The sequence below is a fragment of the Sorex fumeus genome, unplaced genomic scaffold, assembly GCF_029834395.1.
Source record: "Sorex fumeus unplaced genomic scaffold, SorFum_2.1 ptg000128l, whole genome shotgun sequence".
Taxonomy (NCBI): domain Eukaryota; kingdom Metazoa; phylum Chordata; class Mammalia; order Eulipotyphla; family Soricidae; genus Sorex; species Sorex fumeus.
Window position 1 is genome coordinate 15,631,355 of NW_026606185.1, and position 23,819 is coordinate 15,655,173.

The window sequence follows — 23,819 nt, forward strand, 5'->3', positions numbered from 1 at the left end:
GGTTTGTGCATGCATGAGATGTGGGTCAAATAGCTAACATGGCAAAACACGATATCATCCCCCCTATTTAAATATGTTCGCACTTTCTAGAATAACTATTTTAAGTCCAATTAAAATAAGCTTCATGGTGTGGTTTGAGATTTTTATGGTTATGAAGTTTGCAGCATGTCTAATACTTAAAATTCACTTTGAGACTTCATTAGGGAATAGACTTGAACTTGAAAGGTTAGTTCTTCAGAGACCGGCTCTCCAAAATTAAGCATTTATGCAAATTTGTTTGTTCCCTTAAACATTGGTGTTTGGCTTAGTCATGGCAATGGGGGAAAAAAAAGACATTTAGCACACATTTCACATTTTTTTATAAAAATATAACTCTTTATTAAATAACATGCACAAATATCAACTAGTCATTTATTAAACAGGTATGATTTAGAACAAGATTTAAAGAAATACAAATCCTTCAGTACAATTTAGTATCTTGTTCATGATATTTGACGTTAAAAAAAAAGTCACTGATTAAACTAACCATTTTATTTCTTTTTAGAATCCTAAATCTGTTTAGGCATATATCACATTCCAGGTTTTTCTAGCATTTCAGAACTTCAGAATATATTTAATATCAAAAGGCCTTAACTATATATTCCTTAAATTCACACCAAGAAGGCATTAAGCTATCTAATCAGCTTTGAGCCACTTTATAAAGGAAAGCAGAATCGTGACAGACTCCAGTTCCTTGAGGTACCACTAAAGAGGTTGTGGACTGGGGTTAATAAACTGGTATGACACACTGTAATATTCCAGATTCTAGCTTGCTTGCTTTTCCTCTTCCAAACTTGTTATGTTTGGCCAAACATTGACTGCCCTCTCCCCTGCCACCCCTTTTCTGGTTGGATCATCAGAACAAAATGCTATAAACTTACCCTTCTCATATTTTCTGTACCTTCAAGGCTCAATAACCTTTATATATTCAGGCAAAAGTACAAATAAAATTTGCATTGTTTTTCATATTAAAAGTATTGCTTTTATAAATCAGGTTTTAATGTCCCCAACTTTAATAATAAACTTAACTTCAACAAAACCAGTGCTTCAAAATCTACCCTGCCTTTCTTGGCCACATTTTATCCAATAAAAAAAGGCCAAAATCTTTCACCTAAATTTCTAAAGAATACTACAGCCAACTTTTATAATAAAATCCTTGCACTGTGTATTTTTAACACGTGCGGCTTTATTGCGCATGCCAAGTACAGTATGAGTTAAAATATAAATTGATGTAAAAATTCAAAAATCCCTAAGCTTAATATAAACCTTTGCACTCTAAAACTTCAAATTTTACATTCTCTCCCATTACCTGGGATTTTCAACTTACAAGAAAAATTTAAATTACACTTTGTTCCTAGTGATTCTTTTTGCTTTTCTCTATCTGAATAAAAAAATTCAGTATTTTATAATTCAATAATTTAAGAAAGTATATTTGGAAAGTTCTGTAATATTTTTTTCCCATATACTTATGGTCAACTTCATACTAACCTAATTTTTCTTTGAAAAATGTTTAATTTCAGCAGCAGTTTCAGATCTAAAATATTCCTGAATATTTAATCTATATCACATTAAGGAGAAAATGGAATATTCCTAGGCAGACTGCTAATAATTAAGAGCAGCACACCAAATCTTAAATTATAAAATTTTGAAAATTATGTTTTGCATCTTGATACAAGGAAAAAATACAACATAATAAAGTTTCATCAATACTGCAGAGATTTTATCTGCATTGATCAGAATACACCTAAATTTCCTTAGACTACCAAGTATCTCTTTTGAGTACTCAGTTTTTATTTTAAAAGTGCAAAGGCAATTAAGCTTAAAACATTATATTTAAGCAATGTAAAAAAGTTTTACAATGATTTAACATGACCAATAAAATTTATTAAACATATTTACATATATTCACAGATTCTTTCATAGTTGAGTATTAAAATAGACATTTACAATTTCAGAATTTTCAAAGGCATTTTTTGGGGGGTGTTATATAGGCTCTATTGTGAGATGAAAAGAGCTTTTCTTTGAATAACTAATTCTAAATAATATGTCCAACATTTTAAGTCACAGGAACAATCCCAAGACTAGTATGAAACACCTTACACTACCTTTCGGCATCAGTTATGAAGAGAATTAAATTATAGGGCGCATGCAATACAACTCACAGTCTTTACAGATATGGTGATGAAAACAAGCTAACTCAAACACATGCATGCCTTATTTAAAAGTTTTGTTTCCAGAACACACTAATACGACACTCCATACAAATTACAACTTTGGTCCAATAAAACATAGACAAACAGTTTTATAATTATTTCTTTGTACATGTTTTGACTACCAATCAATCCCTTTGTGTACATCTGACCATTAATTACAAGATTTACATCTGCACAATATGTATAAAATAAGTTATTAAAAAGGAAGAGTATTAAAACTCTGAAAAGAAAACTGTACAATCAATTTACAGATAACAAACTGAAGAAATTTTGTGCCAAGTTTTTTCTATATTAGAAACTATTTGGTAGGAACTGGATCTTTTAGTTTATGGATGTATTTTAGTAAAGCTTGGAGAGCTGAATACTAGTGGTTATCTTGTTAGTTGGAATGCAACAGCTTCCAGCGCTGTTAGTCAATTCTCAACTTTCTAAATCTCTCCCACAGTCTGGCAACATGTTCTAAAGCAGTGTTTCTCAGCCTCCGTCGGGGGCGCCCCTTCTGACCTCTTTCCTTCCTCTGGCCCTCTAGTCTTGTGTTCCCATTTACACTTTTTTTTTGCCTGTGCTGAACTGGACTATCCTGGAGGCTCACAGGGAGTCTGTGTATAGTGGCTCCTGGTTGAGAAACACTGCTCTAAAGGAATGGTTACTTCTCATCAATATAAATAATCGTTTCAGTTAGAAACTCTTTGGATCTAGGATCCAAAATAATTCCTTCCATTTCTTATAAAACAACAGTGTTTACTACATTACCAACTTCAGTTGAAATTTACTAACAATTTTAAAGGCATAATAACAATGATTTTGTCACAAGACAGTATTCCACAGTATAACACTCTTGAGCCTCATCAGTTTAAGAGGACACACTGAAGTAATGACCTCTATATAGGAGTCAACTCAAAGTCATCATTAACATCGACAAGGGGAACATAAAACTCCTGGATTTCATAAATGCTGATAGATTTATAGGTGGCAGGATCAAGTTCTTGGAGTTTTAGCTGCCATTCTAATCTCTGGACGGCATTTAGAGCTGCAGCTTCATGTTGTTGCCTCATTAAAAGACACGTCTATTGAAAAGAGAATAAAACGTTGATTTAAAGGGGGGGGCAGAAGTTATTTTATTGAATACTCAGAGAATTAATCTTATCCATTTTTTTTTTGCACTTTTTGGGTCACACCTGGCGAAGCACAGGAGTTACTCCTGGTTCATGCACTCAGGAATTACTCCTGGCGGTGCTCAGGGGACCATATGGATGCTGGGAATTGAACCCAGGTTGGCTATGTGCAAGGCAAATGCCCTACCCGCTGTGCTCTTGCTCCAGCCCCCTTATCCATGTTTTCTTTAGGGGAATATATTAATAGAGAAATATATTACATATATAGAATGTTTTAAAATTATGTATTTGTTTTATTCTGTGTCCAACTGTCAATTATTTCCAGGTTTGTAATATTGCTAGACTGTTCTTTCAAATAATGAGGTTTCCAATTACTAAAAAAATAAAAATCTAAAGAAAATTATTTATGAAATAGAACCCATAAATAGAATCATTTGGATTTATTTTTGATCTCAATCATGATGTAGAATCATACTGGATAATAATTTAAGAAGTTCCCCATTACAAACTGCTTTTTCATGGATAGCTTCATCTTTTATACTACACTGGTCCTAAAAAATGTAATTCTGTTTTCTATTTTTCCTTATTATTATTCTGTGTAAGGAGAAATGACAAATTAATGTATCTACTCTTAATCTTCCTCTCCAATATAGCTGAAATATTTATCTTGAGAGGAAAACAACGATTTAATTTAAACTTCTAAAACATACATACCTTTAATTTGTCAAATTTATCATCCACATCTTGTAACCAAGACATGAACTGCCTTGCATTAAAGCGATCCCTCACGGAAGTTTTACTGTCATCAGACTGAAAAAGAACATTCATATATTTGAATATTGTAAAACAGTCCATGTAAAATTAAAAAAAAATTGAGGCACCATGATTTATGATATTGTAGTTGCAATGTTCCAACTCTACTCTATACCCTCTACCAATGTCTTAGTGCTCCCCAACTCCCATCTCTGCAATGGCAAGCTCAGTTTCTGTGTAAAAAGTGTTAAGCCGTAAAATATAAAACATAAAGAGAATAAAACTTAATAAAGCACTTATTTTCATATTGAATAGATACTCCTGGGTTTAGTCATTAAATAAAAGCCTATTGATCTGCTAAAGATATTTATCAAGAAAGCATGTCATATAAAGTATTATGCTATGACATGATTATGACAATAAAATCATAATAAACTTTTTCTTCCTTTCCCCTTCTTGTTGTTAATGTGTGGTATGCTGGGGCTCCAACACTCGGGTGCAGTGCTCACACACACTGGCTGAGGTGCAAAATATTCTATGAGCAGAGTTGGAGACTGTACTCCATTGTGTAGGGATGGTACCAGGGATCAAATTTATCACCTCAGGCATGGAAGGCAGACAATTGGCGAGTCATGCTTCTGGCTGCTTAATATTTAATTTGAATGTTAAGCTTTTAACTCTTTTTTTAGGGGGGATTTTTGGGCCATACCCAACAGTGCTCATATGTTTCAGGGGAAAATGTGGTGGTGGTGGGGATGTCAAACCAGGGCTGGCTACATGCAAGACAAGCACTTAACCCCTGTATTCTCCTTCTGGACCCTGAAGTCTTTTACTTTTATTTGAATAAAAATATTTGGTTCTAAGTCAGGGAGAGAGCACAGGGTTAAAGACACATGCCTTCCAAAAGCTCCACGCACATCTCTGGCACTGCATGGCCCCGCTTCCCACCCCCACTCCAGCACAGCCCTCCTAGATCTGTGTCCTCAGGCCGTGGCTTTAGAGAATCTGGTTTTGCTGGCTCCTGAGCACTGGCTGGAAGGCTCTCCCCTTCCCCAAACTGTTTTAGCAGTCAAGTTTACTGATTGAGAGTAAGCTGGTTAACAGTGGGGAAAATAAAAGCCCAGATGGATAAAGTACTTTCTCTGCCATGGTAATTTATATCCTTTGTTATTGGTTTGTCTGATTTTTCTTATCTTTTTTAGGATGACCCTTCCTTTTCTGTCCATGTCCATACTTGGTTTTTTAAGTTCTTTTGAGTTAATATTCCTTTACAGCACCTCATAGTTTTCACCTGTACCTTCTCACCGCAGCAACTGAATATACCATAGCATACCCACCACCGAGTGTAGGTATGGCATGGTTCCCAACCACCACCAACCCTTTGCCCAGTTTGCCTGTCCTGCCTTCATTTTTTTCCTCTCTCTGGTAAGCAATACTGTTCAAAATATTGCCTCTATGATTGATTGTTTGCTTCTTTATTTCATGTGAGAATATTGTATGTTAAGGCTTTCTCCTCTGACTTACTTCATTTGGTGTAAGCCCCTCAAGGATTTTCCACTGTCACAAGTGCCAGGATTTCCCCCACCCCCCACCGACAAAAGTTCAGGGCTTGTTCCTGGTTCTGTACATAGGATTATTCCTGGAGGGACTTGAATCATATGTGCTGCCAGAAATCAAACCTGGGTCAGCCACGTGCAAGGTAAACGTTTCACCAGCTGTACTATCTCACTGGCTCCACATTTCATCTTTTATATGGCTTAGTATTTCACTGTATGTATTTTATCTTTTTTATTCAATCATTTTCATTGGATATTTAGGTGGTTTTCTTATCTTGACAACTATCTATAAATAGACTGAAATAGGGCACATTTGTATTTTCAAATTAGTGTTCATTTCTTTGAGTGTACATTCAGGAATGGGACCCTGAAGTGGACTACTAGGTATTAAAATAGCCTATTTTTTGGGGGGTGGGGGTCACACCCAGTGATGCTCATGGGTTACTCCTGGCTCTACACTCAGGAGTTACTCCTGGCGGTGCTTGGGGGGCCATATGGGAGGCCTGGGATTGAACCTGGGGCCACATACAAGGTAAATGCCATACCTGCTGTACTATGATAGTTTAACTTTTTAAAGGAAATCTTCATACTGTTTTCTGTAGTGGCTACACATAATATCACCAACAGTGCATGGGAGTATCTCAATTTTCATATTCTTACCAACTGTTTCTTGGATACTGTGGCTAATGTTAGGTGAAATCTCACTGGAGCTCAAAGTAGGTGCTTGGCTACAAAAACCACATCCCCAGCTCTCACTATTTTTGACTTTCATTTCTCTAATATTAAGTGAGATAATATAGAACATCTTTTCATGCATCTGTCCGCTTTTTGGATCCTGTATTTAAATAAAGATTTTTTTGGGGTGAGTATCAAGCTTATATGAGCAGTACATTTCTTACTTTTTCAATGACATACTGCTGGGTACAGGGGTTAGTTTTGTGGCTTCTTGCCAGGTCAACTGCTCTTATAACTTATTTTCCACGAGTCAAGTCATTTGGTAGCTCTTACTTCCTTACTTCTTTTACTTATCATAATCACCGCAAGTTCTGCTTTGTTCAGAACTTGATGACCCATTTTAAAGGCATGATTTCAACTTTCATAATGGCACAGAAGAATATATACCACAGGTTCTTGGTTGAGGCCTCTGTCAAGGGGCATTTAGACTGATTCCATGGATTTTTTTTTTCGGGGGGGGGGGCAGTGGTGCACATTTGGGGCTTACCAGGTGATGCTCAGGGAAAACTCCTGGCTCTGTGCTCAGGACTCACTCCCAGCAGTTCTCAGGAGACCAGATGAGATCTCAGGAATTGAACCAGGTTGGCCACGTGCAATGCAAGCGACCTCCCCACTGTACTCTCTCTTGCGCAGATACCATGTTTTTTTGGCTATTATAAATAAAGCTGCTATGAATTCAGGAATGTGAATATTCTTTCTGAATTAGGGTTTTCATATCTTTCAGATAAATAGCATAGGAGTGGTACTGTTGGATCATTTGAAATTTCCATTTTAATTTTTATTGTGGGGGGTTACTCTTTGTGGTGCTTATAGTTCATGCAGTACTGGAAATCACACTCACTGCAAAGCATGTGTTCTACCACCTACGCCACATTCCAGGCCCGTCCATTTCTTTTGCTGTTTTGTTTTTGGGCCACACTTGGCAATGCCCAAGATTACTCCTGACTCTGTGCTGAGGGATCACTCATGATGGGCTCGGGAGATCATATGGGGTGTTTGGGATTGAACCCAGATTGGCTGTGTGCAATGCACGTGCCCTATCCACTGTCCTTTTACTCCCTTCTCTTTTCTATTTCCTTTAAAAAGCAACATCCGTACCTATTTCCATAGACACTACCAAATTTCATTCCTATCTGCAGAGATTTAGAGTTCCTGCATCTCCAATCTCACTACATTTTCTGTTTCCAATATTTTATTTGTTTTTTGGTCACAACCAGTGGTGTTTGGGATTACTTGGTTTTGAGTGTACTGAGGGTGCTCAGGGGACTGTTTGTGGTGCTGGGGCAATGGACTGGAAATAGTCACAAGCAAAGCAAGTGCCTAATCCTGTACTAACTCTTTGGCTTCTCCAATCTTTTTGATAAAGGATGTGTTCAATAACGTGAGGTGATGCTGTAGTGTGATTTGGTTTGCATTTCCCTGATAAGTAATGGTGAACATTCTTTAATGTGTCGTGGGACACCTCTTTTTGGAAAAAGCCTATTCATCTGTTTGTCCATTTTAGGTGGCTTGCTCCCTTGTTGTGGATTGTACAAATGTTTTAAAATTTGATGCACTTTCATTTGTTATTGCTTGACTTCCATGCCATTCGAGTTGACAGTCTGAATGTTGAGTTCTTATATTTTATCACCTATGTTTTTCTCCTATAAATCTAAGTCTTTGGGCTGGAGCAATAGCACAGCGAGTAGGGCATATGCCTTGCACGCAGCCAACATAGCCAACCCGAGTTCAATTCCTCCGCTCCTCAAGGAGAGTCCGGGAAGCTACCGACATGGCAAAGCCTAGCAAGCTACCAGTGATGTATTCAATATGCCAAAGACAGTAACAAGTCTCATAATTTGTTGTGAGATGTTACTGGTGCCTGCTCGAGCAAATCAATGAACAATGGGAGGACAGTGCTACAGCGCTATATCTAAGTCTTTAATGTTTCAAGGTGATTATTGTGTGTGGTGTTAATAGCAATAAGGTTCTATATTTTGCATGTCACAGCTGAGTTTTCACAGCATCACTGTTAGAGCTTTCTTTTTTTTTTTGAGCCTTTCTTTTCTGTACTTTTTGGAGAGCCCGGCAAGCTACTGAGAGAATCTTGCCCGCACGGCAGAGCCTGGCAAGCTCCCCATGACATATTTGATATGCCAGACACAGTAACAACAAAGTCTCCAATGGAGACGTTACTGGGCCCGCTCGAGCAAACCGATGAACAACGGGAGGGCCTTTACCTTTTTTACCTTGTTTTTATAATAGATCTAATTTTGCTTTATGAAGTACAACTATGTCAGAAATATGACAACTACTACATTTGTTACTGAATTCATATAACTTTCGTTTTTGTGCCACATCCAGAAGTGCTCAGGGAGTACTTTTGGAACTACCCTCCCATTTTCAGGGGACGATGTGGGAAAGAGGTTGTTTTTGGGCCACACCCAGCTGAGCCCAGGGCTTAGTCTGCACTCAGGGATCACTCCTTGGAAGCTCAGGAGACCATCTGGGATGACAGGGATTGAATCTGAGTCAGCTGCTTGCAAGGCAAGTGCCGTATCCACTGTACTCTCGCTCTGGCCCTGCTTTCCTTTTAACACTTTCACAATAAAGAAATTCATTTTGTTGTATTATTCTTGTTGCTTTAAGGTCAGACTGAATATATAAACATCTATTTTAAGAACAAATTATATTATTTATATTTTAATATGTATATCTGTAATTAGCTATTTTGAAAAAAACAGCACATTATCTGCTTTTATAATATAAATCGAATGTTTAGGGGACCTTAGAAAATGTCATCAGGTGATTTTTTTTGATTTGCTGTTTTGGGGCCACACCCAGTTGTGTTTAAGGATTACATCAGGCAGGGCTTACATGGGATTCTGGGGATTGAACCTGAGCTGGCAAGCACCTTAACCCCTATACTATCTATTTCTCCAGCCCCAGTATCAGGTGATCTGGTCTAAAGATTTTTTCCTTTTAATGTAACTACAGAATTCAAGTGTTTCCCATGGAAACAGATCACAAAAACACTCTAGTTATCTTTGTGAGTACTTTAACTGTTCTCAGTGTACTTTACCTGAGCGTCCAATGGCACACTGTACACTTCTGCATCCAGTAAAACAGTGCATGCACTAAACGGCAAGGTTTGATTTGCCAATGTTCTTGCAGCTCTGTAATGAACTCGTAAAACTTCCTGTTCATTGGATACAATGAGTTTTTCCTAGTTGAAAATAAAATAAAAAAAAAACATAAACCACTTGTTTTTCAAATACTCTAAAATCATTTAAAACATACAAATTTTGAACTCCTTTTTTTATTGCCAACATTTTTTTCTAAAATTTTATTGAATCACCATGAGATAGTTATAAGCTTTCATGTTGGGTCACAATCACACAATGATCAAACACCTATCCCTCCACCAGTGCACATTCCCCATTACCAATATCCCCGGTATACTCCCACCCTCCCTCTGCCTCCATGGCAGACAATATTCCCCATATTCTCTCTCTACTTTTGGTCATTATGGTTTACAATGCAGATACTGAGAGGTTATCAGGTTTGGTCCATTATCTATTTTCAGCACACATTTTCCCATCCTGACCAGTTCCTCAAGCCATCATTTACTTAGTGATCCCTTCTCTATTCCAGCTACCTTCTTCCTCATGAGGCAGGCTTCTAGATATGAAGCAATCTTCCTGTCCTGTGTATATACTATCCTTAGGTGTCAGCCTCATGTTATATTGTTTGAACTCTTATTTTTCTCGCAGCAAGCTTTGGGACCTTTCAAATCTGTGAACTTTCCTTGTAACTAAATTTTCTTTTTAAAACTGGCAGTCTCTTTGGGGTATGGTGCCGCCAGCAGGTCAATCTGTACTTGAGGCGAGTGTATCAGCAGCCTGATGGCGCCTTCAGACAAACAAATCTCGAACAAGCAGCTTTTGGCAGAAATGTGTCTGGTCCCTGCAGTAGGTTACTGGTGCTGGGCCACCCCCGGTGGGAATAGGTTTCGTGCCTTGGCTTATTCCACCTGGCGGCCCAGTGGCTGCCAAAGGCCACTGGACAGTCAGGTTTGGGCCCGTAGCAACAAGACCTGTTGGACCTCACAGGATGGGGTGGAGCCAGTCCTTTCCTCCCCACACCAATAAGACCCCAAGTCACTGCCCACGAACAGCCTCTCTGGCTCCTGATCAAGCTGCTTAACGGCCATAATCCCAGAGACTTAAAAAGAAATCTCAAAACCCAGTGACTTTTGGCAGAAACGCGTCTGGACCCCGGTAGTAGGTTACTGTTGCCAGGCCACCCCAGGGGGGAAAAGGTGCTGTCCCTCCGCCTGCTCCCCCTTGGTGGCTTGGTGGCCGCCATCTCCCAGAGGCCACTGGACAGTCAGGTTTGGGCCCGCAGTGACGAGACATGTTGGGCCTCATGGGATGGGGGTGGAGCCGGTCTTTTCCTCCCCACCCCAATGAGACCCCAAGTCATCACCCATGAACACCCTCTCTGGCTCCTGATCAAGCTGCTTAGGGCTATGATCCAAGAGATTCAGAAACAAATCTCGAAACCTAGTGGCTTTTGGCAGAAATGCGTCTGGACCCCGCAGTAGGTTACTGTCATCGGGCCACCCCAGTGGGGAAAGGGTGTTAGGAGCAAATCTCAGAACCCAACAGGTTTTGGCAGAAATCCCTCCAGATTTAAGTGTTAAAATTTCGGAATTTCAAATCGCATGGCCACTACTGCAGCCACGCGACATCATATGTTATTCATAACCAGCAATAGAAAACAAATTGTCTACTGTTGCCTTCTTAGCAGATCTGAATGTTGGGGTAAAATCTCAAATAATAATGGTGGGTCTGGTGTCAAAATATTAAATGTGATCAAAGTAGAGAGAGTAATGTGGAAATCATCTGCCCCACAGGTAGAGGGAGGGTGTGGGATGGGGGTATACTGGGGTTGTTAGGGATGGAGAATGGGCACTGGTGAAGGTACGGATGTTTCATTGTATGACCGAGACTTAGATCCAAAAGCTTTGTAACTGCTCTCACGGTGATTCAATAAATAAAATTATAAAAAATGAAAAAAAAAGTAAGGTGGAGTTCATGCCCAATTCAATCAGCTAATCAGTGGCTGAATAAATAGTACTCCTAGATAAAAAAATAAAATAAAACTGGCAGTCTCCGGGGGTATGGTGCCGCCAGCAGGTCAATCTGTACCTGTGAGGTGAGTGCATTAGCAGCCCGATGGCAACGTCAGACTTTCAGATACCCCAAAATTGCTGCTGTGCCTTTGGCCAGACCAAGAAAGTAAACGGCCAAAAGTTAGGTATGTGGGAGATGCACCCACAAACCACCTCCGGCTCAGCTATATAATTGGAGGCATGGCCTCTCTGGTTCCTGACAGAACTGTTTAATGGCCATGATCCCAGAGACTCAGAAACGAATCTCAGAACCCAAAGGCTTTTGGCAGAAATGCGTCCTGTTCCTGCAGTAGGTTACTGGTGCTGGGCGACTCCAGGTGGGAACAGGTTTCGTGCCTTGGCCTGTTCCCCCTGGTGGCCTGGTGACCACCATCCTCCAGAGGCCACTGGACAGTCAGGTTTGGGCCTGCAGTGACCAGACACACAGGGCCTCACCACAAGGGGGTGGAGCCGACTCTTTCTCCCCATCCCGAGACTCCGAGTCACTGCCAACAAACTGGCTCTCTGGCTCCTGATCAAGCTGATTAATAGGCATGATACTGGAGACTCAGAAACAAATCTTGAAACCCAGCGGCTTTTGGCATAAATGCATCTGGACTGCATACAAGGTGGCCGCCGGCTCAGAGCTTATTAGAAAGCCAGGTATAAATTGGGGGTGAAGGGACAACTACAGTCTCATGGAAAGGGGGACGGTACCGGCTCGTCCTTCACGCCCTACCGAGGTCACGAGTTGCCCTCCACAGGTGGTTCTCTGGCACGGCCATGGCTCCAGAGGCAAAAGGACTTAATCCAGAGCCCAGAAGCTTGCGGCAGAAAAGTGAATGGACCATGCATTAAACTATGATGCCATGCCTCCCCGGGAGGGAAAGGGTGTTGCTCCCATCCGCCATACCCACCCCACCCCCCTGCCCCAGAGGCAAGGTGGCCACCGCCTCAGAGCTTACTGGAAAGCCAGGTATAAGACGGCGGTGACAGGGCAACTGCTGTCTCATGGGAAGGAGGGCGGTACTGGCACGTCCTTCATGCCCTACCGAGGTCACAAATTGCCCCACACAAGAGGTTCTCTGGCATGGCCATGGCTCCAGAGGCAAAAGGACTTAATCCAGAACTTGGCAGCTTGTGGCAGAAAAGTGAATGGACCATGCGTTAAACTATGGTGCCATGCCTCCTCGGGAGGGAAAGGGTGTTGCTCCCTTCCGCGTTTTTCCCCCCTGGCAGCAAGGTGGCCGCCACTTCAGAGCTTATAGGAAAGCCAGGTATGAGCAGGCGGTGACGGGGCAACTGCAGTCTCATGGGAAGGGGGGCGGTACCGGCACGTCCTTCACACCCTACTGAGGTCACAAGTTATCCCCCACGAGCGGTTCTCCAGCACAACTATAACATCAGACACACAGAAACCAATCTCGTAATTATCTGGCTCTTTGCAGAAATCCAAAATCATGGCCGCGTGACATTATATGATTCTTATAACCAGCCATAGAAAACAAAATATTTCACAATGCCTTTTCAGCAATTCTGTTTGGGGGGAAATTCTAAACAATAATGATGCATCTTTTGTTGAAATAATGAATGTAATCAATGTAGAGAAGAGTTAAGTAGAAATAATCTGCCTCACAGGCATTTGGGGGGTAGGAGGGGGGTATACTGGGGTTCTTGGTGGTGAAAAAAATGAGTACTGGTGAAGGGAAAGGTGTTTGATCATTGTATGACTGAGATTTAACCTTGAAAGGTTATTAACTTTTCCCACAGTGATTCAATAAATAAATATAAAAAGAAAAAAAATTAAGGTGGAGTTCATGCCCAATTCAATCAGCTAATCAGTGGCTGAATAAATAGCAGTACTCCTACAAAAAAAAAAAAACTGGCAGTCTCTTCACAATTATTTCTAAAATATGTTTGTTTCTAGTATGTAGGACACGTACTAAAATGTTAGTACACATATAAGATACTCATCCATTACTGCGAGTAAATTCTAGAACCTTTTCATCACTTCAAAAAGGAATTCACTCTTCTTCGCATCCATTGGTCTACTGTTTCTATAGATTTATCTATCATGAACATTTGACCTAAAAGTAGGCATAGGGTACTTCAGTGGTCTTTGTGATATCTTCCCTGGCCCTGATACATGTTTTTATTTCTTTAGGTAAAAAACTGACAACAAAACTGGCAGTTCTATGTTTTGAGGAGTTGATTAACTGTTTTAATAGTAGCTGCATCATTTTACATTTCTTTTCTGGGGGCCTGCAACTGGCGCTGGGGTGGGAGTTCAGTTCCAGGGCCTGCAGATGCAATGCTTGAGCCTTATGATAACTGGACACCTGGTCAGACCTGTGCTGTAGAAACTTCCAAGGCCACACCTCAAGGTGCTCAGAGCCCTTAAAAGCTAAACCCAGTTATGTTTGTGGGACCATGTGATGCCAGGAATCTAACCCTGGTTGAGTGCACATAAGCATGTGTCCTAAGTGCTATACGAGTTCCCATTCCCACTTCTCAGTTCTACCAATAATGTAAGAGGCTCCACCTGGCAGTGCTGAGGGGACCATATGTGGAGCCAGGGATCAACCAGGGTGAGCTGCATGCAAGGCAAGCTTCTTAAACCACTGTGTTATTGCTTCAGTCCCCAAAAGTTCCATTTTCTTTTTTTTTCTTTAATGTAATACTGTTTTTTTCCCCCCTTTTTTGGGTCATACCTGGTGATGCTCAGGGGTTACTCCTGGCTCTGCACTAAGGAATTACCCCTGGCGGTGCTCGGGGGACCACATGGGATGCTGAAAATCGAACATGGGTTGGCCCCGTGCAAGGCAAACACCCTACCTGCTGTGCTATCGCTCCAGCCCCAGAAGTTCCATTTTCATATTCTTGCAAACATTTGCTTTTGATTATGTGCTCTAATGAGCAAGAGGTGCCATGCCAATGTGGTAGCAAATTCTTTTTTTGTCTTTGCTTTTTGGGCTGGAGCGATAGTACAGTGGGTAAGGCGTTTGCCTTGCAAGCGGCCAATATGGCTGACCCAAGTTCGATTCCTCCGCCCCTCTCGGAGAGCCCGGCAAGCTACCGAGAGTATCTCGCCCGCACGACAAAGCCTGGCAAGCTCCCTGTGATGTATTCAATATGCCAAACACAGTAACAACAAGTTTCACGATGAAGATGTTACTGGGCCCGCTCGAGCAAATCGAATAACGGGAGGACCGTGACCGTGTCTTTGCTTTTTAAACTTCTGTACTGCATCTCTTTGGCCCTAGATCATCATTCTTGATCACTCGATCACTTGACTTTTCATTGTTACTCATCGGTTTGCTCGAGCGGGGACCAGTAACGTCTTCATTCATCCCTGTCGCGTGCTAGTGTAGCCCAATGGTGTCTGTTAGTTCTAGGAACATGAAGAGCCTCAAACCGATCGTTCAGGGTCTTGATGAAGAAGTCTAACCATCTTGTAGGTGGACAGCCACGCAGTCTTTTGATGTCCCATGGAATCCAGTCAGTAACGGCTCTAGTCCAGCGGTCGTCTCCAAATCTCATTAAGTCTGATTTTTGACGCCTTGGCAAACAAGAAAGCGTCCCTGATTCTTGATCGTTCACGGAGGTCGAAACTCCGGATTCTTTCTCTCATTTGAGTGAAACGTGATACTCCAAGTATGGCTTTCGATTCCTCTTTGGGAGACCCAAATAGCATTCTCATCCTGTTTTCGTAGGGCCCAGGTCTCTGAGGCATATGTTAATGCAGGAAGAACAGTGGAATCAAAGAGATGTGCCCGGAGCAGGAGGTTCTTCGTCCTCTTAGCTATTTCTTCGACGTTCTTGAAGGCATTCCAAGCCGCTCTCTTCCTCCTGCGCAGCTTGGGTGCCAGGTCATTTGTCATGTTGACTTCTTGACCTAGGTACACATAGCTGTTGCATTCAGAGATGGTCGTTTTGTTGAGAGCGAATGGGGCATCAGGAACGAGGCTGTTTCTCATAAACATTGTCTTCGTAAGATTCAGCTGTAGTCCTACCTTTCCACACTCACGGTCAAAGTCGGCCAGCATTTGTGCCGCTTGGCGGATGTTTGGTGTTATTAGAAACAATGTCATCAGCAAAGCGGAGGTGGTGTAGTTGCCGACCATCTATCTTCACTCCCATTCCTTCCCATTCCAGTCGTCGCATGATGTTCTCGAGGGTGGCACTGAAGAGTTTCGGTGAAATGGTATCACCCTGCTGCACCCCTCTCTTGACGTCAACGATCACTTCTTTGTAGAATGGTGAGATCCTGGTAGTGAATCCGCAATACAGCTCACGGAGGATCCTGATGTGTTGGGCTTGAATGCCCTGATTGGCTAGGGCTTCAATGACCGCTTCCGTCTCAACAGAATCAAAGGCCTTCTTTAAATCAATGAACGTTAAACAGAGTGGCATCTTGAACTCCCGAGAAACCTCAATGAGCTTGGTTATCGTGTGGATATGGTCGATGGTGCTGAATCCTTTGCGGAACCCAGCTTGCTCGCATGGTTGTGCTTCATCTAGTGTTCTGCCAATCCTATTCAGGATGACTCGAGTGAATAGCTTGTAGATGACAGACAATAGGCAGATTGGGCGATAGTTGCCAATGTTGTGGATATCTCCCTTCTTGTACAGTAGTACAATCCTGCTGGTTTTCCATTGGGACAGAACCTTGCATTCAGACAGGTAGCGTGTGAAGAGCCGAGCCAGTGTATTGATGAGTAGTGACGGCAGGTTCTTCAGGTGTTCAGGTCTGACCCTGTCTGCTGGTTGCTGTTCGTTTCTTTACAGACAAAATGGTGTGTCGGATTTCGGAAGGGAGAACATTGAGAACGACATATCCTGCAGAATTTGGGATGTGAGCAGGTGGACGGGCTATCAAAGAGATCTGAGTGGAAGTCAGGGATAATCTTCTCCATTGCCCTTCTGGAAGATGTGATAGATCCATAAGGACGTCAGAGGGCAGTCATCTTGGTCCTGTAGTTGGCAAAGGACAGGTGGGCGTTGCGAATGCTTTCCCCAGCTTCTGCTGCATCTAATCGCACTGCTGCTCTTCTCTCTGAGGTCTTCCTTTATCACATCTCTGTACTCCACTATCTCACCTCCACTACCCAGCCGCTGCCACTCTCCAGGACACTTTCCGGACGCTCGGGCTGAGACTCACGCATGAGTGAAGGCCCACAGAACAAGATAAGTGGAACTCTGAGACCTTGGACTCCAGGCTCAATGGACCCGGGACAGAGATCCTCTGCCTGCTCCCACCAACCACATGTGACGAAGGAATTAAAACCTGGAGCCCCACCCTACCCTGCCCTGCCTGCTTCCACCAACCGCCTGAGACCCAGGGATTGCATTATGCACAGAAGACCCACCCTATGGGTACCAGATAAATCATCATTCTTACTGTTGTATATTTAAACTTTACAGAGATCCTCTCAAATCTTGAAACAAGATATGGGAGTATGAGAGTATTGCTTTCTCTTAAGATCTTGGGATGGCTGAGTGGGTAATACACAGTTCTGAAATAATGAGCATGGGGCTCTAGTATTCTTTTTCATTTGTATATGGCATTATACTTGGTCTCATTTTTCATGAAAAGTGACCCTCTAGTGTTTCTTAACCTGAGGGTCTTACACTCCAAACTTGGGGATAGGGGAGAGATCATTTGTGAACCTAAAGGGGGAGAAAAACTATTTTACTAACCTCTAACAAGCATTATTTTTTAAATTTATTTGAAGCGGGGCGGGGGGGGCACCCATGAAGGGGATCAGGAACTACTCTTCCTCTGTGCTCAGGAATGAGCCCTGGTGGTACCTATGGGACCATAAGCAGTGCTGAGAACTGAACTGGGGATTGGGGGTGCTCCATGCAAGGTAAGTGCCTTAAGTACTAGGCAAGTACTATCTCTGGCTCATTTCTTGTTCTTTTTTTCTTTTTTGTGTTTGGGCTATACTTGGGTTTACTTAGTGCTTACTCCTGGCTATTTGCTCAGGAATTACTCCTGGAAGGATCAGGGGACCATACGAGGTGCTGGGGATCAAATCTGGGTTAGCAGCATGCAAAGCAAATGCCCTACCTGCTGTACTACTGTTCTATCCCCTCTCTGGTCTATTTCTTTCCATTGTGAATGGAAGCTGCAATCTACAGTATTATCAGAAGCATCTGCAATTTTGTCACCCACTGAAATACCATATTTTCAATTTATATTATGGTTATTATAGCTATTGTCTCCCCAATTTTAAAAATTAATACCTCTAAATTTCCAAGAGTCACGAGACCTGCTGTATAGAACACCTGTCTGTAGTTTTCCTATACAGAGGTATTTGAGAATACCAGATTATTTTGCATCTGGTAGTTATCCAGGACCAAAAGGTAAGGTTTTGTTGGATAATATTTGAAAGAAACAGCAATTTTACTATTTATTAAAGTTTTATAATTTACAAGTTCAGATGAGAATTCTTACCTGTACAAAATGGATATTGCGTTTGTAACAAAGATTGGTATATAGATGACTTTAACACTACTGATGTCATAGCAAGTGCCTTGAGTCACACAAGGCAGTGCTGAGGTCTACTTCCTGTCTGTATTTAGCTGTACATGTGGGACCGCATAGTGGATGGAATGTGGCCTTTCACTTGCAAAGCATACTTGCACAGCAGACATCCAGGACATTAAGCTGTTTCTCTGGACCTGACCTAAAGTCATCAAAATTCTTCCTGACGTAGTTTTTTTTTTTTCCGCTATGCAGTTTTAAGTTCCGTATTAGTGCTTCTTTTATTTGTTCTTTTTGTGGTGGTAACAATTTGATTTATAAAAAAACACTGTGAGAAAAGTTTCTATATTTAGATTGTTACAGTACAAAAACAGATAAAAACATTTGCTCTAATCAATTAACTATGGAAAAAAACCCGTGTATATGGTTTTGTTTGTATGTAAGTATGCACATCTTTGGGAGAAGAATCACAGCTTTTATCACATTTCCACAAATTTCTAACTTTTTAAAAAGTGGGTTTTTGGGGTTTGTTTTTGGTTTTTGGGCCACACCCGATGGTACCCTGGGGTTGGCTAGCCCCGGCTCTGCATTCAGGGATCACTTCTTGTGGTTGCTTGGGGGACCATATAAGGTGCTGGGGATCGTACCTGGGTCTAGTGCATGTAGGGCAAACGCCCTACCCACTGCATTATGTCTCCAGTCCCAGCAAAACTGTTTTGAATCAAACAGTTCTATACTAAGGTACTGTTGTTTTAATTTTTCAAAATAATAAAGGACTTCTCCAAGATGTACAGAGGAGAATATCTACTCCTTTGAGGCCGCCCTCTTGGGGTCAGAATCTTTTTGAAGAGGGCTTTTACTGCCTCTAAAAGGAAGTCAGAATCATTACAATAGAGAAGGTTAAACTGATATACAGTACATGTGTCATGAACTTGCCTCAAACACTGGCCAAGCCCTGTTTAACCCCTACAACTGTGTATGGCTCCCCAAGCAGAACAGGGAGTAGTTTCTAAACATTATTGGTATTGCCCAAAATCCTCCTAAAAAAATCAATCCTAACCCTCTCCTCCAAAAGACCTCAAGAAAACCAATGAAGGAAAAATAAAGGTTTTAGATGAAGACAGATATAGAAGAATCAACATAAACAGCAGTTCATAAATATTTTGCACCAAATAGCAACTATTTCAAAATTTGGAAATACAAATGTCCCACTAGGAACACTATGGCCTAAAAATTCAATGATAAGAAATAATCTGATTTTTATGAGTCAAAAATACATGGGGGTTGAGTGCAGGCAGAAACATAGTACAATAGGTGGGCACTTGTCTTGCACATGGCTGACCCAGTTTGAATCCCTGAGTGCAGAGCCAGGAGTAAGTTCTGGGGGGGAGGGATTCAAATCCTGCATTTTCATGACCCCATTTTTATCCCTGGCACCACAGTTTTCCTCTGAATACTGCACCCCCAGGAGTCACTCTTGAGGAGAGAGAAAGGAATAGTCTCCCAGCACCACCAGTGTGGCCCAAAATACCCAATGAACTCAGCAAACCAAAAAAATAAGCACTCAACATGAATTGTAACATGGGAGCTGTTCTTAAAGCCAAGTAGAATATTTCCATCTATAAGTCTCCTAATAAGACAGGAAACTCACTTAATACTTATAAAAATAGTAGGTTTAGCATAAATTTAAACTCAAATACTTCTTACCCTTTCAATACTGTGCTGTAGACGTAGTTTCATCCTTACAACTTCCTGTTGTCGAAAAAGTTCTTTAAGTGGATCTGACAGTGAAGGTGGTGGTGTAATCTAATTAAAAAAAATGTATATACAGTTTCAAATACCAGGTTTCACTTACAACAATAAATGATTATTATAAAATTTTACCCTTTTAGTGCACTAGAAATTGAAGACCTAAATTCTAATGTTCTCTAAATGAAGTTAAGACAATAGCAACAACTGTACTACAGCCTTTCAACAAACAGATGTTTTAATTCTTTTTAATTATGTGCTAACCCACTTTACATGACAAAAAGGATTATGGCAGCTTCATCTCTAATTTGATAATGAAACAAAATTGTAGTTACTGCATCTTGGTAGATAGTAAAGGTTAAGAAAGTCCACTTTAACTAATGCATGTGTGCTACTGTTAACGACTGAAGAGATACTTGAGTATACTAGTAAACTGTCATCCTAAATATTCTTCCTCTACCTCTTAATGTATAATTAATTCCTGTCAGCAGAATTGGGGTCACGTTAGACATCCCAACCTGTTTTTCTCCATATTTCTTAAAAGATACAACATATTATGCTCCCTGACAATAGTGCCATAGGAATTATATAACAATGTACATGTAGGGCTCTTGACTTGGATCTAATCAAAACCTTGTATTTGTATGTAGTAAAGAGTTTATACTAGTTACCATATAGCAATAATACTGTATTATATATTTTTAAAATGACAGAAAATTTCAAATAAATTGTAAGGATTCAATTAGTCAGATTATTGTGGAAAATTCTGTAAGGCAAATAACTTACTAGGATTGTTTCTATGTATCTCTAATTGCAGAAATCTATCTTTGATTATTGTGTTCTGTAAACGGCTTTGAATAATTACTACAGAGTTGGATCCTACTGTTTTGATTTTGCAAAATACAGGCCTCCTTCAAGCAGCACAGAGGAAGACTATATATTCATGACACTGCCCTTTTGATGTCAAAGTTTGCTCAAGAGGGTTATGACTGGATTTTATCTAGAAGTTTAGGATAAATACAGAAGGGTCTGAAGAAATAGTACACAGGCTGGCTCTCTTGCCTTGCGTGTGACTAACTCAAGTTCGATCCCTGTCACCACATATGGTACCTGAGCACCACGAGAAGTGATCCCAGAGTACAGAGCCAGGAGTAAAACTTGAGTACCTCTGGTTTAGCCCTCAAACAAAAACAAACAACAGGAACAACAACAACAACTACAACAAAATATAGTAAAGAGAAGTTGTGAGAAGAAGAAATGGATAAAAACCCTAGAAGAGAGAATGAAACAATGACAGGGAGGAATCAAACAGTATGGATGAACATAACTAAAAGTAGTCTTCACTTTTTGGCACATAATACTTGAGAGAACAGTATTATACAAGAGTGATGATCCCCAAGGGAAAAGAAAAGCCTGTAGTCTACTCTGTAAGTTAACTTTTGGGCCACATCCAATGATTATTCAGAGGACTATTTGCCTATATCAGTGCTTCTGATCACTCCTGTTGGGACTTAGGGAACCATACCAGGGATCTAATCCAGGTTCAGTAAACAAAAAGCATGCACTCGGTCTTTTAATACGCTCTGCAGTCCCAACTTCTTAAATTTAATTGTTCAATGGCCACATCAGCTAGAGGAAAAGCATGCAGTGCCAGGAACTGAACTCAGCTCCCACCTAATACAATGCATCTGTTCTACCACATGAACCATATCCAAGGCCCTAAGTCAACTTCTTTTAAAGCATACTGCACAGAACACTCGGTTCACAAAGATGATTTGCAGGAAATGAATGGTTCCAAGAACAAATTTGGGAAACATTTCATGTTTCTTTTTGCGTTACATGAAAACTTAGTGATTCTGATCAGTCAATGATATACAAACTTATTTACTTCTTGTGTATTATGATACTGAACAGTCTTACAGGTTGCTGTGTATGGGGAGATGGGGAGAAAGTCATTGGTGGTATAAGACTGCAGTAAAGATAGCACTTTTTTTTTTCTTTTTGGGTCACACCCAGCGATACTCAAGGGTCACTCCTCGTAGTGCTCGGGGGACCAAATGGGATGCTGGGAATTGAACCTGGGCTGGCTGCGTGCAAGGCAAATGTACTACCCACTATGCTATCGCTCCAGCCCCAGAACATCCTTTTTATAAACTGGAGAAGAGGGGTGTGGAGAGATAGTGGAGGGGTTAAGGTGCTTGCCTTGCACACAGCTGACCCTAGGGAAAAAAAAGAAATAGGAGAAACAAGAAATAAGTCAAATTAGAGAAATGAGATCTAAAAGAAGCAGGTTTTACAAATAAATTTAGTACTGACATACTGAATCAAAATTTGTGTTGCAGATTTTATAGACAGCAATGGAGAAACCCAGTTGAGAAAAGAAAAAAGGCTGAGGAGAAATTTGAGAACTTCATTTGTTGAATGCTAAGCATAAAATAAGGGAAAAAAAGTTAAAAAAACCACCAAAGAAATATACAGAGAAGTCTTCCTGAGGAAACTTTCTCTCAGTTGTTTATCTCATTTACCTTTAAGTGAACTGTACTTGGAAATGATATCTTTTAATATCTGTGAGCTCCAGAAATCTTCAAGATTATAAAGATCTCCTAACTGCTTCTCAGGGGATGCTCTTTCTTTTCATCACCCACTTTTGGAATCCCTCTTTAGAGTTTCAATTTGTTAGCACCAGTGACCACAGACAAGTCCACTGTATCTTGTGACCTTTTCTCTCCCCTTGCTCATTTGGTTTTGGGATACACGATCTAGAGTTGTTAATATTTCTGTTTTTGGGGCCACACCTGGATGTGCTCAAAGCTTACTCCTGCTCTGTGCTCAAACATCACTCCTAGTGGGGTTCTGGGAACATATGGGGTGTCAGGGATAGAACCCAGGTCAGCCGTTTGCAATGCAAGCATCTTACTTGCTATACTATCTCCCTAGCCTCTTATGATCTGCAGTCTTTTTTTCTTTTTTTTCCTAGAAACGCAATAGCACTATGCTTAAATTATGAGAAAAAGAAATGTTGGAAGAGCAAATAACTGAAAAGGTTTTGTATATATTTTGTTTTTGAGCTCCACCCGGCTGTGCTCAGGGATCATTCCTGATGGGAGCAAGGGGGAAATAATGGGGTGCTATGAATCAAACCTGAGTGGGCTGTATGCAAGGCAAGTGCCTTATCTGATGTAGTATCTCTCCAGCCCCCATTTCAACACATTTTAATAGTTTTTTACAGCCAGATCATATAAACTTGACTTTGATTAAATGTCAATTAGCTGAATGATAGGCTTTTTTTTAAATAAACACTACATTGTGCTTTTCTCTATTTTAGTCATTCTCATTAAAACAACAACAACAATAGCAACAAACCACCCCCCTGCTGGCCCACATTCCTATTATTCCTATTCCAGAAATAATCCTCAGCTCTGCTCACAGTCCATCTTGAAGTATACGAATGAACTAAAATCCAATTTAATCCATCAAAGCTGACACTACATTATACTACATTATAATTCACATAGGCATCTATAACAACAGACTTCATCATATCCCTTTCCCTCCCCCCAGCAAGCTAAAAGGACGATATATTTAGAATTTACACTTAAACAGATTGTAAAAAATTCCAACTTAAATGTATTTTTTACAGTTTTACCTGTATTTAAAGATAATGATACAACATATTTCAGTCAAAATTTCTTTATCTTTTTTTGGGCTGGAGTGATAGCATAGCTGGTAGGGTATTTGCCTTGCACACGGCCAGCCTGAGTTTGATTCCCAGCATCCCATATGGTCCCCCCGAGCACCGGCAGGAGTAGTTCCTGAGTGCATGAGCCAGGAGTAACCCCTGTGCAATGCTAGGTGTGACCCAAAACAAGCAAAAAAAAAAAAAAAAAAAAAAAAAGCAAAAAATACCCTTTAGGGGAAAATAAGCTAATTTTCTATTTTTCAGTCATTATTTTGATGAAAGAATTTGAAGTAACATATCTATTAAAAACTACTCTTTTAAGTCTAATTATTACT

General features: G+C 40.7%; 1 protein-coding gene across 3 annotated transcripts in view; it reads right to left on the reverse strand.

The window, feature by feature from the left end:
• Nucleotides 1-666: 666 nt before the first annotated feature.
• The window catches only part of ANKRD12 (ankyrin repeat domain 12), a 121,235-nt gene continuing 98,082 nt past the window's right edge, over nt 667-23,819 (reverse strand). For all 3 annotated transcript variants that reach the window (XM_056138279.1, XM_056138278.1, XM_056138280.1), the window contains 4 exons: nt 19,764-19,862; nt 9,473-9,616; nt 4,082-4,177; nt 667-3,319 (listed from right to left, as the gene is read on the reverse strand). In XM_056138279.1, coding sequence (XP_055994254.1) covers nt 3,134-3,319; nt 4,082-4,177; nt 9,473-9,616; nt 19,764-19,862 — 525 coding nt within the window. In that variant the 3' untranslated portion in view covers nt 667-3,133. The remainder of the gene's footprint in view (nt 3,320-4,081; nt 4,178-9,472; nt 9,617-19,763; nt 19,863-23,819) is intronic.